This window comes from Euprymna scolopes, chromosome 43, assembly GCF_053919585.1.
Source record: "Euprymna scolopes isolate OS-2025 chromosome 43, ASM5391958v1, whole genome shotgun sequence".
NCBI classification, from domain to species: domain Eukaryota; kingdom Metazoa; phylum Mollusca; class Cephalopoda; order Sepiida; family Sepiolidae; genus Euprymna; species Euprymna scolopes.
This window is the reverse complement of record NC_136524.1, coordinates 36484156-36503650: the sequence shown is the minus strand read 5'-3', so window position 1 is coordinate 36503650 and position 19495 is coordinate 36484156. Positions and strand designations below refer to the sequence as shown.

At 31.0% G+C, this 19495-nt stretch overlaps 1 protein-coding gene across 1 annotated transcript in view; it reads left to right on the top strand.

Annotated features, from left to right (window-relative positions):
• The first annotated feature begins 410 nt into the window (after positions 1–410).
• Positions 411–19495, top strand: part of LOC145268289 (electron transfer flavoprotein-ubiquinone oxidoreductase, mitochondrial-like) — a 162109-nt gene continuing 143024 nt past the window's right edge. The window contains exon 1 of the mRNA XM_080123696.1: positions 411–530. Within this exon, the coding sequence (XP_079979822.1) occupies positions 482–530 (49 nt within the window). The 5' untranslated portion in view covers positions 411–481. The remainder of the gene's footprint in view (positions 531–19495) is intronic.

Below are 19495 nucleotides of genomic sequence, written 5' to 3'. Positions count from 1 at the left end.
GAGAAAGAAAAAAAATCAGTATTTACCTTAACAGTTCTCAATACGTATGTAGAGCTAGGTAGTAAGTTATAAAAATATATATGGCAATTAAGCGACACACACACACACACACACACACACACACACACACACACACACACACACACACACACACATCAAGGAAAGCATACTTTATAATCACAGAGCGAGTTAGAAAAAGGCAGAGAACCAATGTAGCTATATACACCGAAAAGGGACAGCACATTTATAGAGACTGTCGCAATTATTATTATTTTTTTAAATTATTTTAAATCTTTTAAAATGATAAATACAACTTATAAGATTAGCATGATATCATTTTTTCATTTTATTTTATCGTGATGTCTTATCGTAAAAAAACAATAACAAGTAGATAAGTTGAAATGCAACTGATAATGTGATTACGACATATGCCGTAAAGTGGGAGTTGTTCGCTTAAATTTCTCATACAAACAGCCTGAACATGTCGGCGTGGTTGCAGCATTTGTTAAGAAAGTCCGTGAAGCATGCATGTTAGTTTTGTTTATTTATTATTTTTATGTTTTATTATATATATGTATATCATGCTTTTTTATGGGGGAAAAATCTGACTTTTTAAACAGCATTTTTGTTTTAATAATATTTGGAACTTGATTCAACTTTTAAAGGTCAAATAATGGGACACTTTTGTTACAAGTAAATTAAACATCAACTCGTGTTATTTAATTCGCTCTATATTCTACGACGACTACCATTACGAAATATTCTTTAATTTATTGGTATACCAGGGTGTTTAAAGAATTATTTAGCAATATTAATTATACATAACTTTTTATTTTTCATTCATGATTATTCTTTTATAAGTTTTGTTTTGTTTTTTTGTCTCACGAATAATTTTGCCGTTTTACTTCGTGTAAAAACACGTGAGCGTTTTAATTATAGAATTATATGTAAAAAAAAATATTGTTTTTATATTTTATTTTATTTTCTGATACTTTATTCTTTCTAAAATCAAGAAAGCAAACTTATTTTCAAAAGAATAAAATGAAATTCCGATCATCTTTTCCTTGTTTACATAACGTACCGCGAACAAACTGACCTTGTTTTGATTTTTGTGCGTGTGTGTGTGGGGGGGGGGGGGTAACAAAAACTATTTTATATTGTTTTTGCAAAAGATTACATTCTATGGTCAATGTGGCCTGGTGGTCCCACTAAAGACTTACCTACAAAAGGTGTTTATTCCGAAAGCCGTTCTTAACATGGAGATGTTGGTGGTTAGTGTTCAGTAGGACAACCAAGCCAAATTGACCCATTTTATTTAACTTACGTAAATTATTAGTGCTTATTTAGAATTAAACCGATTTTCAAAATAAAAATCCAGAAAACATCTTTAAAAAAAAACAAAAAAAAAAACTCATGATGTTACGTGTCCGTCACGGAACAAAGATATCATATTCCAAAAATCGCGTAAGTTAATCAAGTAGTTTTCTCTTTCTTTTTGTTTTTTAAGCTGAGAAAATCAAATTTTATGACTAAACGAGAGTTTGTTTTGATCTGCCAGGTTTTATAGATAAAGGGGAAACAACTCAATTCGAACTACCGAGATCAAAATCATCTTTGTAATCGCTATAGTTTTCGGTGCTTGTCAAAAAAGAGCCGACAGATCGATTTTTTAAACTATGTCGTTTAAAGCAAAAACAACAGTACTTAAAAGTAATTTTTACGGAAAATTGGGTAAAATTGCATTTTCTTCTAGATGGAATCACCTTGAGGATGGTTAATACAAGGGACATATTTATCTCCCTTTTCAACATTTTAATGACGGACTTTTTTTAAAGACCAAAGCGATGTTTTTTTTTTTTTTTTTTTTTTTTTTTTTTTACTAAAAACAATCGCAGTTGTCCTACTTGAATTTTTGTGATATTTGGATATATTGCTATTTTCGACATGACAAGTACCGTTATTTTTGCTAAAAACGACATCTTTAAAAAATCGATCTGCCAACTCTATCCTAACAAGCCTCCAATTTTCTTAAATCACTAAAAATGATTTTCTGTGTAAGAAACTACTTCCTCAATTGACGATATGATTTTTGGAATATGACCTTGTTCTAGAATGGGTACGTACATCACAAATATTTTTTTTTCCGAAATTTAGTTTTTAAAATCTGTTTAATTCTAAATAAGCACTAAATTTATATGCTATTGATTGGAGTATTGTTCTCATCTTGACAACAACCAACATGCCTGAAGACGGTCGAAGGCCAATCCGACCGAATTACACAACTAACACTCAAGATGAGAACAATAGTCCGATCAATACAAGTGATATAATCAATCAGCCACCATCTCAAAAATCCAGAACTATAAGCATCAAATTATTTAGCGAAAAATATTTCGGCAATACATTTAAATAAATTATTCTTAGAAAAAAAAAAAAACCTTAGAGGGTTTGTATTATTGTACACATAGATTCGAAAAAGTTGTCAAAAATCAAATATATAACAAATAAATGTTATCAAAGGCAAGATAAGTTACTTTTCTACCAAACTGGATATGTTTTCAGTGTTTTTATTTAATGTAACATGTTTATTCAGCTCGAAAAACATACTGTGTTTACCGATGTATTAGAAAATTCAAAATGGCACCCGACTCTCTTTAACACGGTAAGTTTGGGAAAAGGTGCTATAAATATAAAACTAGACAAAATACTGTTAGAAACTCGCTCAATATATATTACCGTGACATAGGTAGACATATATTCAGTGATTTTTTAATAGTATTTTGTCTAGTTTATTATTTATAACACCTTTTCCCGAACTTACCGTGTTAAAGAGAGTCGGGTGCCATTTTGAATTTTCCAATACATCGGTAAACAATGTATGTCTTTCGAGTTGAATAAACATGTTACATTGAATAAAAACACGAAAAATATATCCAGTTTGGTAGAAAAGTAACTTATCTTGCCTTTGATAACATTTATTTGTTATATATTTGTTTTTTGACAACTTTTTCGAATCTATGTGTACAGTAATACAAACCCTTTTTTTTTTTTTTTTTTACAGCGAAAAAACAATTAGAAACCCGAGGTTATCACCAATTTCATTGTTGCATGTAACGCCAAAATAAAAGCTTAATCGAAAAGTATGATCGCTATCTTTCTAAAGTTCATATTTATTTAGTTAAAAACCATTTTAAAATTTTATTTTCATTGAAAATTTAACAGAAACATGCTTTTGTATTTTTGCCTCCCACCCCCACCCCAAAGAATAATTTGGGTCATTATTAGGGCTGTGACAACAGCATATTCTTTTCATTGTTTTGACTTTTGAGTATATATCTGATAATATCTTATGTTTTTATATAGACTGATGTGGTTCTCGGTTGATTGACTGTGTCAGATATATACTTGAGTCAAAACAATGAAAAGAATATGCTGTTGTCACAGCCCTAGTTATTATCTTTGGATAGTTATTTAAAAAAACTTTTTTAAATGTCAGCCTTTCGTGTTGCACAATGAAACTTGGTATAACTTGCTGTTTTTGATGTTATCTTTTATTTTTATTTTTTTTCCACACACTGAAAGAAGAAAGAACTCTTTACCTTAGGAATAATAGTGGGAGATCAGTTTTGTCTTATAAATTTAACATAATATGAGCGATCAGAATTACTTTTTAGTGACCACAGTTGGAAAACATTTATGTAACAGATTGAAAAGCATTGATGAATTTTTTTGTCAGTAATAAACTTATTCTGTGTTAGATATCCATTTAATGTCCTGAAAGTTAATACAAGACTATCTATCTAAAAAAAACCCTTCAGAAAAAAAACATTAAGTCGGTCAAATTCTTTGAAGTAGAATTATTCAGTGCTTGTTAAGATAGTCAACAGATCATCTTTTTTTTTTGCATTTTTTATTTTTTTTAATATGTCGTTTTAAGCAAGAACACTACTTACTTGTCATGTTGAAAATAGTAATACATCCGACAATTAGGAAAATTCATTGAGTAGAAAATCATTCATAGTTAAAAGTAATTTTTCATGGAAAAAGGGGAGGGGGAGAATTGCATTTTCCTTAGATGTGAACACCTTGAAGATTGTGAATACAAGCAATAGAAATATCTTTTGATATAAGTTTACAAAAACAGAACTAAAATTACTGTTTCTGTTGTTTAAAAAAAAAAATTAATATTTATGAAAATATATTTAGATATGACACTAATTTTTGACACCCATAATAAAAAATATAAGTAAAAACTAGTGAAATGAAATTAATTCATTGTAATTTTTACTCTATATTGAAGAGGAAGAACCAGGGTTTAAATCACATATAAACATTCTTTATTTTATACTCGATAAAATGGGTGAAATGTGATTTGAATGTCACAAAATAACCAAATCATAAAACAAATGAGAAAATAACAATGGTGTCATTGATATATGGAAAACAGTTCTTATAAAACATTAAAAATATAAGAAAAAAAAACCTTAGTACAAATATGAATTATACCTTTTTAAAGTTTTTGTTCAATCATTATTCAAGTGAAATATAACAGTAAAAGTATGTGTATGTTCAGAAAAAATGGCACGTTTAAGCAGACAACATCTAAAACAATTAACTTCCGGTTTGACATGGGGGCTGTTAACTGTTATATCGTGGGATGCATTGGATCAATATAGCATAAAATATCTTACCGCAGGGAGAGTCCAGCCTTACGTTGGTATGTAGCAGCTCATGAGGAAGAACATAACACTTATGAACAAATAAGGAAACATTTCACTTTTACATAACGATATACATTTATTAAGAAGACACACACACACACACACACACACACACACACACACATAACTACAATTCAAACATAATAGATGAAAGTTAGAAGTCCAAATATAATAAATGGATGAACGGGAATAATGTTCATCTCGCCATTTTCAAAGTCACTTTGTTTTCCCTCCACTGTCCACTTCTGGTCGTTCATCTCGCGAGAAATTAAAGTATAGGACTGACGGACAAAAGGAGGCGACTTTGCCCAATGAAGTAGAGTTACTCTGCTTTGCATTATAAATTTGTTCAATCCCAGCACTAACAAAATTTCCATTATTAATTTTCAATATCATAATTTGTAGCCCGAAAAAAGTAATATTTAAATTATTTTTTTATTAAATTCTTCTTTATTCTTTATCAAGTTAAATTAAAAAATTTTTTATCATAAATTTTTTATTTATTAACTTTATTGGAAAATTATTTTCAATTCCAAATTTTTGTATAGACTTATAAACTAAAAGTAACGTTTTTATTTAATATTAGGATTGTAAAACATGCTGTGCGCAAAGAAATTTAATTAACTCTAAACTCATAATTGTTTCAGTCACTTGGTTTAGAAATTATATTTTTGTTCTGACAAAAGAAACGAGTAGCACTACGACTTTTCTCAGTGAAGTGCAAAAAGATTTTAAGAAATAAAAATTAAATATTTTACAGAGATTTTGATTCTGTTATTTCTTGGAACAAAGTTCCACAACTTAAGATATATTTTTTTTCTATTAATCAATTATTTATCTATATAATTATTATAAAACTGTAGATCTTGTACCCTTGAGATGGCAGGCAAATTTTTATATATATATATACTAACATGGGTACCCAGCGTTGCCTGGGTCAACATGAAGTTTTGTTTGGAACACACCTGCTATACTAAGGATATTAATCATTTTTATCATAGGCAATGTCGATACCTCCACAACAATTTCAAAAAAAGGAATGGATAAAAACATGTAAATGTAATCGCCCCCCCCCCAAAAAAAAGAAGTATGTATTAATCAAATTGTAAACAAACAAACAGGAATACGAATTTATATATATATATATATATATATATATATATATATATATATATATATATATATATAAATTCGTATGTAAGGGCCAATGAACCCTTTTTCGGGGTCAACGGCCAACTAGCACCGTGTGTTTGTGTGTTGGGGTGGAGAGGGCTCCCATAAGCCGTGGTGAAGGCAACCTTTCTAGGAGAAGCAAATCTCTGATTTAAAAAACCATAAAGCAGGAGACCAGTACCTACATTAAGCTGGTCTGCAGTTTAACTTGTTGTGGCTATCTTGCTCTTGCTTGTTGCTGGATCTCAACATTTTGAACTGAGAGAGAGACTTAGCTGTCGTACAAAGCTAAGACTCTGTAACATCATCTGTGTATAGATACTCCCTCAGGGATTTGTTGGCCTTGTCGGTGGGGCATTAGAATATGCCGACTGCCCCCCTGCAGAGGGTAAAAGTCCCTCAATGGGGGTCCTGGATATGACCTTAAACTATATCCAATGGTGAGGCCCCAGCTTGCGGGCTCTGGGGAGTGTGGAGCCACCCTTTAATTGCCATTGCTCCCAGGTCCACTCTGACTCGGAGTGGTAGTACCTGTTAGGGTCCCAACTATAGGTTAAATAGAAACTGACTTGCAAAAAAACAAATATATTCTATTAAAAAATTTTCTTCAAAATCACTGGATTCGGCATTAAATAACCTGAAAAGGGTTGATATGCCGTAAAACAAAAATAACCAACCAACCAACTCAGGGATTTGTCTATAAAAATGGTTCTGTGACGATGAAGTTATTTTGAGCTCATGGACTTTAAGTGTCTGAGGGAGTGGCACTCGTCTGACAAGACGTCACAATCATCATATATATATATATATATATATATATATATATATAAAATATTACATAATATACATTATATAATGTGTATTAAATATTATGTAACCTATTATGTAATATGTTTTATAATACATATTATATAATGTTATTAAAAAATCTTACTATCTTTCGCAACGCTATGCCCCCCTCTTTTTTTTTTTTAATTTCCATTTTTGGAAATGGAACAAGGTCATACATTTCATTACATCAAAAAATATATTTTCAAATATTTGTCCTGGTGCTTTGTTTTCTTAATTTCATTCATCCAGAGGAAGTCTCGTAATAAAGATGAAACGTTGATGAACACATAACTTGGCTTGTTCCTTTTCTCTCTCTCTCTCTGTGTATCTATCTATCTATATATATGCATGTGTATGGTTATGACTCAGAAGCTAAGAGTAGAGAGTTGTATGTTTTGGTTTCGATTCTAGCTTATGGCAACCAAGTCATATATATATTTTTTAGTTTTTACTTCTTTAATATATATTAGGTACAATATAATAATCGATAAAGAATTGTCTTTATAATAATAACTACATAATCTGCATGAATTAAAATATCATATTTAAACGTATCTTACAACCTGACAATGCTGAACAACCTACTAGTAGAAATTAAAAATGCAATAAAATCAACCAGCAAGTCAACCATTTTTTTTTTTTTCTTTCGTTTTTTTCTTTTTTATTTCAATTTAATTTTATTTTTTACCCTAAATAAAACATCATACCACTTGAAACATAAGAGGCTTCTATTTTGTATTGTGTCTAACTGGGGACTGTGAGGAGTTGAGCAGCAAGATGTCTATTTTAATTTTCTAATAACTGATAAAAAATGAAAAAAAATGAAAAAGAAAACCATTTGTAACTTTCTGAAATTTTAAAGCATTTAAATTGGTTTTAAAATTTATATTTAAAAATATCCTTAGATAAAATGTGTTAAAAGCTATTTACACCTTTTTTTAAACATTAACTTAACAAAATTAGGTGCTTCTTTCTTATTAGAGTGAAAGTGAAAAAATGAGTTTCCATTAAAAACCAATGTTCTCTCCTTAATTTTTATGTCAGTTTTAACCAAAAGCAATATCATCTACTTTATTGTCATGTCGCAATTAAATATTACTGCATTATTATAAAAAAATGTACTTTCATGATATTATGATGCCTTGATATCCCCAACCAATTATAACAAGACAGACTGCAGTTACTTTCCCTAATTTCATGCTGTTTAAATATAATGTGGCATTTATTTCGAAAAACTATTTTTATTAATAATTAATTTTCTACTTCATCATTTTTCGTGATTTTTGGGTATATTACTAATTTCCACATGACAATCAAGTAGATACCATTGGTTTTAATTAAAATTCGATACATTGATTTTCTATTTCAGATCTAATACCAAAAAAGCACCCAAAATTATAGTTTCATAACAATTTGATTCAGTTGATAGTTCAATGACCCAATGTTACTGTAACGATTAAATTAAAATTTTTAGAATCTTGTTTTTAAAAGAAAAGGTGAAACAAAACTGAAAGTATCCCAAGCAATGCTAAGTAGGTACAATGAGCCGTTCCCCTTAAGTAATCCAATTTACCAAATTTGCACTGCTAACGATTACTACGACTTTTTCCCCATTGACTACTGTACACTCATTAACCCTTATCCTCGAGTGGCCATCGGACCTTGATAAATGGTGATTCCTTTGTAAAAAAAAAAAAATCTCTGATTGGACCAGATTGCACACTGACGTGAGCATTCTCATGGCAGTTTTTTTTAACCTTACTACTTCCGTGCTAGCTCATGACAAATTGGAAGCAAGGTGTTTTGTTTATAATATCATCACTAGAAGATTTCGCTATCTTACCTGGCTAATGGATTCTTTCTGTCCAGTTTGTGTTTTATCAGTTCCTTTTTCTTAGATGAGTGGCTTTGACCAGGGTTGAGGAGCTTCATCCACCACCTGTATGGTAACCTTGTGGAATATCAGTGCTACATTTTGCCCAAATATACATTGGAACTGTGCAAGGTGGGGTCGTTCAGGTACAACTAGTTGTTTATTAGTGACGGAACAGTTCCAATATTTTTCTGATTCTGATAAAATTCCTGATTCCGATACAATTACCAATTCTGATTCCGATTCTTTATAAATCTCTAAATATTTAACTATAGAGTTGTTATTTTCTCCCGATTACCATAAAAACGCATGCTGAATGTGGAGATATTTTCCTAAACAAAAAAATATAATTGTGGGGGATCATCTATGGATTTTTGTTTTATTAGTAGTTAAAAATCCATAAATATTTATTACTAGCATTGGTGCCTGGCGTTGCCCGGGTGTTTGGAAGTGTGTGTTGAGCAAAAAAAAAGAAAAAAAAAAAAAAAAGAAAAAAGTGGTAGTAGGAAGGCAGGCTCGAAGCCATATCGCGAAGGAGGAAAAGAACATGAAAAAAAACGTGACGTCTTTGCTGTTACGACTACCGCCAAACCGGAAGTGACGTAGGTTTAAATTAAGGCTAGACAATCGAAAAGAAGGGATGACTTTCGAAAATATCAACGAAAAAAAGCGACTCCTCCCTGTAGAAAAGTGCCCAGTTGAGGGTGAAGAAATTAATGTTTTTAACCAATTTTTCAGTATTTGTTGTCTAAAGGGTCGAGCTTCAAAACGATACTGATCTTGTGAAAATCCATCACCTCTATCGAAAGTTTTAAGCAGACATGCAAACATACATACATAGATTTATATATTGGTAGCTTAAATTTTCGACCCAAACTGATTAAAAAGCTTGCTGTATCTCTGAATACCCTTTATGTAAAATTTCAAATGTTTAGACCAGAAATTGACTGAATAATTTGGTAGAGACTGCAGAGGTCAAATTTTTTAAAGATTTGACCCATATTATGACCCTTTAACATTTATTGTTTTGAGCTCAAATCAAGTTATTAAGTTAGATGCATGTCCAAGGAACCTATATCTAAAATTTCAAGTTTTTAGATCAAAAATTGTTGGAGTAGTTTGGTAGAGTTCTCAAAGGGTCAAGTTCAATCGTTAACAGCCAAATTTCTGTCCGAAAACGGATTACAAAGATTTTCTCAAATCTCACTACCTTGTATATCAAATTTTGAGTCTGTAAACTGAAAATTGACAGAGTTATTGAGTAGGGAAATGTACACAGAGACACACACACACACACACACACACACACTTTCACTTTTACAGATATATAGATTTTATAATTATTACCTCCAAATGGAAGATTTTTCTTTAAACACATTCAAATGAAAATGACAAAAGAATCATTTTGGCATTGGAAAACCTGACTCAGAGCTAGAAAACAGCAATTCTTCCCACTTTGTCGGAAATGCTGCTCATGGGATGTGAGGAGTAAATATCAAAATAAAGGGACCCAAGGTTCACTTTCTGCTCTCCAATGTTATATGGATAGATTTCGACTCGGAAAACAGCAACTCTTTCCCCTTTGTCAGAAACATCGTTTATGAATTGGGAAGCCGAAACGGTTAAATAAAGGAAGCAAGAGTTGGTCCACTTCCTATTCTCTAATCTAAAAATGTTTACTCAATCAGAACATTTTTTTTTCTTTTCTTATTTTTATCACTTTTTTTTTTTTTGTGTGTGAGTAATTGTTTCTCTAAGTTATCTAGGATTTGGACTTTGTCCCATGAGATTAGATAAATCTAATGTTTGCAAGCTTTAAAATCTTTAAAATCTTGTACTCGTATTTTAGTGAGGGTGAATCTAGCGAGGAATGCATTCTCTGACCCCTCCCCTCCCCTGTTTTCCTGAGCAATCAACATTTATTCTTTGAAGCATTTTCTCTTGGTGAAGGAAAAATGTCTCTAACATTACATACAGGACCCACACGTATGCAGTCTATGTCGCAAGGAACATAGGACAAGTCATAATTTGACTCCATTTTTTTTTTTTTCTTTTGTAACCACAATATTTATTTCCTCATTCTCTCGCCATGCATGACTTCTTCTAATGACTCTGATTTCATCTATGTCTCTGACGTGCTCTTTCTCCTTTTTATAGTCTGGTGATGTCTTTTTGCATGCATTTATATACGTGTATCTGTACTCTGTTACACGTTAATCATGACCTTTTTGCTAAGAGTAAAGTGTAGTATCTGTTTTGATACTATACTTTTTCTTGTCTGCCTTCTATATATATATAAAAGCGAAAATGTATGTATGTATGTTCGCTTTTTGTGTATGTCTGTAAAAGGCTTTTTTTGCTGAACTTCTCGATCAGCTCATTCCTTCTTAAAACTTTTTATATCACGTCTAAATGATAATATCTAAGAGTTACGAACAGGGGTCGCCTGTCTATTTAATTTGCCCGACTTTCACGCACTATTTTTTCCATATTTTTAGAGCGTCCCATGTATCTTTCACTTTTCAGTATAAAACAAGTGAAAACTGGCTTGGAGCCACGTCATGTTTCAAGGTCAAACATCACGCGACTTAAGTTTCTCACACCTGTTAATTTCGTTTTATAAATGTTAAATTCAGATGCCTTTCATTCCTCTTCTGTCGTGGCCGAGATGGTTAGGTCCCAGGGTTTTTTTCCCATTTCGTTTCCACCTCCACATCAAAGTTTCGAGGTTCAAACCTACTTTCCTACTAAAACTTTTTTTTTTTTTTTTAAAAGCAGGGTTGTTTTGATCACCCCCCCTCCCACGCACCTGTCGATTTGGTTCTTACTTAAATAAATTCAAACATCTTTCAGTAACTCATTCTGGCTGGTCAATTTTATTTTCAAACTTCTCAGGGCTTCGGGTTTGATTCTACCAACTCCCCCCCCCTCCCCCCGGTTTCTTTTTTATTTAACACCACACACACCTACAAACACCCGGGCAACACCGGGTACCCCCGCTAGTCTATAATATAAATCTCATCTGTCTGTTTAAATGTATGTATGTATGTCTGCTTAAAACTTTTGACAGGGGCGACGGATTTTCACTAGATTGGTATCGTTTTGAAGCTCGACCCTTCGGACTACAAATATTGAAAAATTGGCTAAAAACATTAATTCCTTCACCCTCAACTGGGCACTTGGAGTGGTGGTGTGAATATCTCATCTGAGAGTTGACCAAGGGGTTTAATCTTTTGCTGACCAGCTGAAAACCAAAGTCAGATGTGATAGAAAAAAAATTACATTCCTTGGTTTTTAAAAAAAGGTGAACACAAGTAGCAAGTTTGTGTGTACGAAAAGGAGTCAAGTATGAATACATGTTTCCTGCCAAGGCTCTTGTTCCTGTCAGACGTCAGCTTTTTGATTAACTTCAGTCTCTTTGCTAGTCAAATGAGTGAGTCTCTCACCCCATCCCTTGGAGATGGAAATCCTCCAAAATGCCCACTCCCCACTTAGTCTTTTGTCCACAGCCTCTCCCAAATTGCATTGCATTCATTTGGAAAGACATTACCCATTCTCCAAAATTCATCCTCCATTTGATTATTTTTGTTTTATATTTCACTTAAATCCTACTCTCATTTAGAGATGTTTGGAAAAGCCAGAAAATAGTGGGCAGCCCATTTATTTAGAAAAGCTTGAGAAGGTCTTGTTAACCAAATTAGAAAATTTGTTTTTTTATTGTTCTTATCCACACTCCCTGTTTTAATGAAATTTTTGTATGTATTCATATTTTTGAAAAATAAAATTTCCAATCAACTTGTGGTCATCTTAATTATGACGGTCCTCTAGTGTAAATTTGGTATTGTAGTGAACAAGATGATTCTGATTAAGAACAGGGTAAACGTTGTTATCACTATAGACCAAGAATGGCTTTGTGCCTAATATCTGTTCTGACCAAAGATGGTATAATAATATTGTGGGGTCTGCAGCTACATCAGACATCCACAGAATGTAAAAATGTCAACAAAGAATTTTGAGTTAGATACTCCCCATACCAAGATATATTCTGAAGCTACAATTAGCCAGAGTATTTTAGATAATTATGTTTCATTTTGGGACAAATGTGGTACAATAATATTGTGGGGTCCTTGTTTGTGCCAGACATCCATAGAGTGAAAACATTTTTAAGCATGATAATGATACAAAAGATAATCAATACCACTATACCATTTCTGTGAGTTTTTCTTAATAATAAGTTAAGGTATTTCATGTTCATATATTATTATCACTTTTCACACGCCTAAAAAAAAAAAAAAAAAAAATCTCTTCAGACAAAGGCATGAAGCCACTTGATGTAAGGAGCTATAAAAAAAAAAAAAAAAAAACCCACTTGACTAGCTACAGCCATTACCAACAATTTTTCCCCATTCTCTATATGTGCATAAATCTAAATGCAGATTCCATGAACACAGCTTCTTTCCTAGAACATTCCAGCATGTGGAACACTATTCCATTGGCCTGCTTCCCAGCCGATTACAATATGGTAACCTTCAAGTCCAAAGTAAATAAGTTCTTGTTGAGCTGTCCCCTTAAATAATCCAAATTCTATTCAATTTACACCATTAATGATTACTAAACTATCACCTCACATTCATTAACCCTTATCCTTGATAAGTGATGACTCCCTGGTAAAAACAAAAAGAAGAAAAATACTACTTCAGGGTCCAAAACTTGCCAACAGTAGGTGTCAGATGGTGATTTGAATTAGTCCTTTATTTATAAGCCAGAAAAGATTCTTATAAGTCTTTCTCATAATTTAATTTCAGTTCAAAAAGTCTCCACCTAGCGTGTCATCGAGGTCTGCTGCTGCTCTCTGGGCAGGAGCTGCTAGAAAGGACTTGTTCTGCCTTGATAGAGTTCAAAATAGACTTCGTGGCTTCATGGGAGATGTCCTTTTCTCTTCCCTGTAGCCTCTATCTCACGGGGGAGATGTTGCGAGTTTGTCTCCGATGTATTGTTATTTTCGTGGAAAGTGTTCAACTGAGCTTCAGTCTATGGTCTCCCCTCGCCAAACTTCCACAAAAAACACTCGTCTGGTTGAAAACACTATCAATAATTCCCCCCACTCTTTATCTGTGCCTAGACCTGAACGTAGATTCCATGAACAAAGCTTCTTTCTTAGAACTGCATGCCTGTGGAATTGTCTTCCGATTTCCTGCTTTCCGCCTGACTACAATATGGTTGTCTTCAAGTCTAACGTAAATAAGTTCATGAGGAGCCGTTCCATATAAGTTAACAAATTTACCGAATTTTCATTACTAATGATTACTATATTGTCCAATTTCTACTGTACACTCTTTAACCCTTATCCTCGAGTTGCCTCTTGGCCTTGATAATGTGGTGATGCCTGTGTAAAAAAAAAAATGTTAGGCCCAGGACTTATTGAGTGTTGCGTTAAATAGAAACATAAATATCATAGCAATATTTTCTACACATGAAATATACAAATTATAACCAGCATTGCTTGTTCTCACATTTGTTCTCCTGCAAAATAATTTAGTCTTTAAAATCTATGAAATAACTTTGTGGTTTTCATTAAGATTGGCACTTCTTTGTTTGCAAAACCATTTGATAGAAGTGACATCAGATAAATTTTAAGGTACGGATGATCAACACTGTATATAATGTCGCTTTTTTTTTTTTTAAATCAAATATAAAAATAGAAGTTTTATTCAAACAGTATTTATTTAAACTTTTGGTACTTGTACAGTTTAATCAAGACATTAAAAAAAATGAAAATATCGAAAAAAAAAAAAAAAAAAGTTTATATTGTACATATCCATTATGGAATGAAGTTCTCCGACAAAAAAGTTTCCCTTAATTTTATAAAGTAGTTTTTTTTTTTTTTTACAGTGAAAAAACAATTTATGATACCGAGCAAAAGGTTCGATTTTTAGGAAGAAAAGCTAGTATTAAAGATGGGGCGGGAGTGTTGGCGCTTTAAACTGAGTTATCTCCCCATGGCGTGTTCAAAAAATTCAAAGCTGTCTACCTTCAACATGCTGTCATGAAAAGGGTTTTTCCGCTGTAAAAAAAGACTCGATCAAATTAAGTGAAATTTTTTTCAGAGATCTTCAGTCCAAAGCGGATGCGTACAATATAACCTTTTTTTTTGCGATATTTTCATTTTTTAATGTCTTGATTAAATCGTACAAGTACTGAACTTTCATAACAAAATTATAACCTTTATAATGAAAATATGTTTATGCATTAAGCCTGACACTATAGTTAGTGCTACTAAGAAAAAAAAATCTAATTAAAAAAAAAAAAATACTTTCAAATGGAACGTGTCAAAATTTGAGCACAATCGGATCATTTTACAAATTACAGTTAAGTGATGTTAATGTTGCAAATTTTCAAAATGATAAAAATGTCTGAATTATGCATGCTGATAAAACATTGCTTTTAAGTACCATAAAATGTCTTTGTCACGTAGAAACGGTAGCAAAAAAAGCTCTGAAGTGTTGCTGTCTTTTTATTTTTTTATTTTTTCGCTTGACTGCGAGCAAACCTAGCATTCACTTTAGGCACGGCTTTCTCATTAACTTAAATAACCATAATCTGTAAATTAATAATCTGATATCATGTTTCTGAATTTTTAAGATGAGGATATTGATAATTCGTATTATTTGCAGGTAAACGAAGAATATAATTGTGAAATAAATACTTAGGATTTCTACTGGGTTATGACTGACAGAACGAGAGCATGCTACCCCTATGGATTAAATAAAGTGTTCTGTTTTTAATTCCATGCACATTCTCAAGTTTGATGGAAAAGTGTTCGATAAGATACACCTGAAGAAGGCCAAATGTTACACCAACTGAAACATTGTGTAAATTAACACTCAAAATGAGAACAGTAGTCCGAAAAATCCAAATACAAATTAATAATCCAATTGGGTTAAAATGTTTACATGTGCCATTTGAAGGTTAGTACTTTATTATAAAAATTAAATGTTTTTTTTTTCTTTTTTTATTAGTGGGGTTCAGACTATGACTGAATATATTTGAATTATTTTAGAATTTTATAAAATACAAAAAAAAACATTCAGTTATATTGAAGCGGTTAGCTCCCAAAAATAATTGCCACATATTATTAATTAGTTTTGTTTGATTTTATCAAGCGCTATATGGTATAATTCACGCTGACACACCAGTTCCCTTAAGATCACCAAAGTTAAGCAATGCTGAACCTAGTCAGCACTAAAATAGGTGACCATTTGGGAATTCCAGGTGCTGTATGTGCTCTCCGCTTATCTCAGCATTGTTTCCAGTTGTCTAGCATTTCTTCTTGCCACTGGACTCAAACACTGCCGATTCAGGAGAAGTGTGGTTGGTGATTGTGCAACCCTTGCTTCACAATTACACATGCAACTACCCTTAAAGGGGTCATCCAGTGTCTCTTGAGGCTGAATGGAGGCATCGCATTAAGTGCCAACAACAAATTAATCCACTGTATTAATTTGTTGGCTGATTTTTGCAAACAAAAGAACTTTTTTAGCAATATTCAATATTCATTACTATGATGCAATACATTTCAATTAACCTTTTAATAAACCTTGTTATTTTAGTTTTTACTGTATGTTAAATAACTAACAATGAAAGTCCAGAATAGTTAACAGTTGAGAACTCGTAAATGAAAACAAAAAGCTCACATAATTCATATTTAAATCAGTTTCTCTACTTTAAAGAGCCAAGTTTAAAAATTTATAACTTCTTATTTCACGTATTTTCTTTTATAAAATGTGTCTTTTCGACCATCGACTTTAATGCCTACATTTTATTGGCTGCATTTAAAGCTTTTATGATCTATAAAAAAACATGCTTCATATTTTCTGAATTATTTGGATTACTATCTTGAGTGTTATTCTCAATACTTCTGCTGATGTAACCTCTGAACTTTTTCAAGTAAATCTTATATATTTTTAAAGAACACCGAACGTAGTGCCATAATTAATTACTGATTTTTTTTTTATGGCACTATGTTCGGTGTTCTTTAAAAGTATTATAAAATTATGTACCCATAAAAATCTATTTTATATATATATATATATATATATATATATATATATATATATATATATATATATATATATATATTAATGATGAGATGATTCCAATACCCCCCCCCCCCGTTTCCGATACAATTACCAATTCCGATTCTTTATAAAATTCAAAATATACAGTTGTTTTCTTCATAAGTATGTGGAGGTGGGAGGTTGAATTACTGTTAAAAACCCATGTAATATGTGCATACATTTTTGCAAACGTAAAAAAGGCACTTTTGGGTATGACCTCTAGATTTTAGTTTTATTGGTGGTTTAAAATCAATAAATATTTATTATTTTATCATTGATGGAAAATAAAGTCTTAAACAAAAGCAAAGAAATAAAAACAATAAAAAAAATAATTTTTGGCATTGAAAAATAGGCACAAATTTTTCAGATTCCAATACCCCAAAACTTTCCAATTTTTTAGATACTAGATTCCGATTAATCGTCCCAACATATATATATATATATTATATGTTAAGATTTTTGTTCTTTAGAAGCGCTGGTTGAGTTTGAATAAAATAAAATACGTATTATATACATGTGAAACCAAAACAATGCCTTTTTACAAAATAAACAGACATTTATTTTGTTTGAAATTTATATTGAAATTCATAAATATATTTCAAAGCAAAACTTCATCTTCAGTATGTGTTTCTTTCTTTCTTTTTTTTTTTCACCATGTTGTTGGAGCAGAGAATCAGAAAGTAGAAGTCTTTTTGTTGTTTTTACGGTAGTTTTTTAAATCTTGGCACAGTGCATTGGTTACACGGAATTCACGTTAAGATTTTTGTTCCTTAGAAAAAAAAGAAAGAAAGACATACTGAAGATGAAGTTTTGCTTCGAAATATATTTATGAATTTCAATATAAATTTCAAACAAAATTAATGTCCCCTTATTTTGTAATAATGCGTTGTTTGGGCGTCAAACATATATAATACGTATTTTATTTTATTCAAACTCAATCAGCGCTTCTAAGGAACAAAAATCTTAACGTGAATTCTACCTAACCATCGCACCGTTCCAAGATTTAAAAACTACCGTAAAAACAACAAATGGACTTCTACTTGCTGATTCTCTGCTCCAACAACAACATGGCAAAAAAAAAGGCATACTGAAGATGAAGTTTTGCTTCGAAATATATTTATCAATTTCAAATAAATTTCAAACAAAATAAATGTTTATTTTATAATAATGTATTGTTTTGGCTTCAAACATATATATAATACATATTTTATTTTATATATTTATATATATATATATATATATATATATATATATATATAATTCTTAGTTTGTTCATTATCAATAAAACCATATTTCTACATTATCAATTTATTTGAAATTTTCATACAGTCTATCTTTAGAGTCCAGGGATGTTTTTATGTAATTAAAATAAATTAACATCGCATATTATAAAAATATTAAATAAAATAAAAAAATATTTTTCATAAACCTGTTCTGCGGGACTGTTTTCTAGTAGAACTGAACTTTCGTTTCAATTCATTTCATACACCACGATTTGACCAGACGAATTATAAGATTTCATTTTCTGTTTACTCGATAAGTAAAAAAAAAACATCCCCTATTTTAAAAATTTAAATTCATTTATCTTCCAAATTTTTAATTTAAAATTTTTTTTTCTTTGTTATATCAGGCAAAAAAAAATAAATTGCTCGCCAGAAGATGCGTCTTGAGTTTAAACATAGAAGTCGAAGTTGTAAAAATCATTTTTTAACAAAATTGACAGTACAGCTTTTTTTGTTTGTTTGTTTTTTGTTTTGTTTTTTTAAACAGTTGTTTCGATATAAGAAAATAGTAACTTTTTTATTATTAAAACTATAAGTTGTTAGGTGAAAGTACAGTTTTTTGGTTTTTTTTTTTCGAAGAAAATTTATGGTTTGGTAACATGGTTAAATAATATTTTTATTTTATTTTTTTTTGGTGCTAATGCACTTACTGATCCACGCTATTTTTTAAATTGTATTTCCAAGTTTAATTAAAATTTTATATGTTTTTTTATTCAATTGTAAGGTTACAGTACAGAATAGGTACAAAACACCCTCCTCTCCCCATGTTAAGAATGGCTTTTTAAATAATAACATTATTATTTCAGCATGGATCAATAGGTGCATCAGTACCTTTTTTTCAGCCATTCTTACCATAGAGAGGGGAGGGTGTTTTGTAACTATTCTGTGCTTTCAACTAACAATTTATTATTAAAAAAAGATATTGTGAAATTATAAAAAGGTACTAGTGCACTTATTGATCCGTGCTGAAAGAATAACGTTATTATTTAAAAAGCCATTCTCATGTGATTTAAAAAATAGTGCGGATCAGTAAGTGCACTAGCACCTATAAAAAAAAATAAAAAGATATTGTGAAAGTTGAATTTAACTTGAAAAAAACTACAAAAACAATGTGAACAGTGCGTTCAACATTGTAGCCAGAGTCTATTTGGAAATAAGTCCAATTTGTATACGTTACTCAATTAATGTTTTGTTTTTGCTTTTTTTTTAACGTAAATTATTAGGTTAAAGCCTTTTTTTTAAGAAAACCTTTTTTAACAAAATTGATAGTACACTTTTTTTTTTTTTTACAGAATTTGTTTTTATATAAGAAAATATAAATGCTTTTTCTTTATTAAACAAATTGTTAGGTGAAATACAGAAAAGTTTCCACCAAGAAAATCGTTATTTTTTCAGCCATTCTTACCATGGGCAGGGATGGTGTTTTGTCACTATTCTGTGCTTTCAACTGACAATTTATTAAAAAAAACAAAGGGTAAATTTTCACATTAAGTCCAC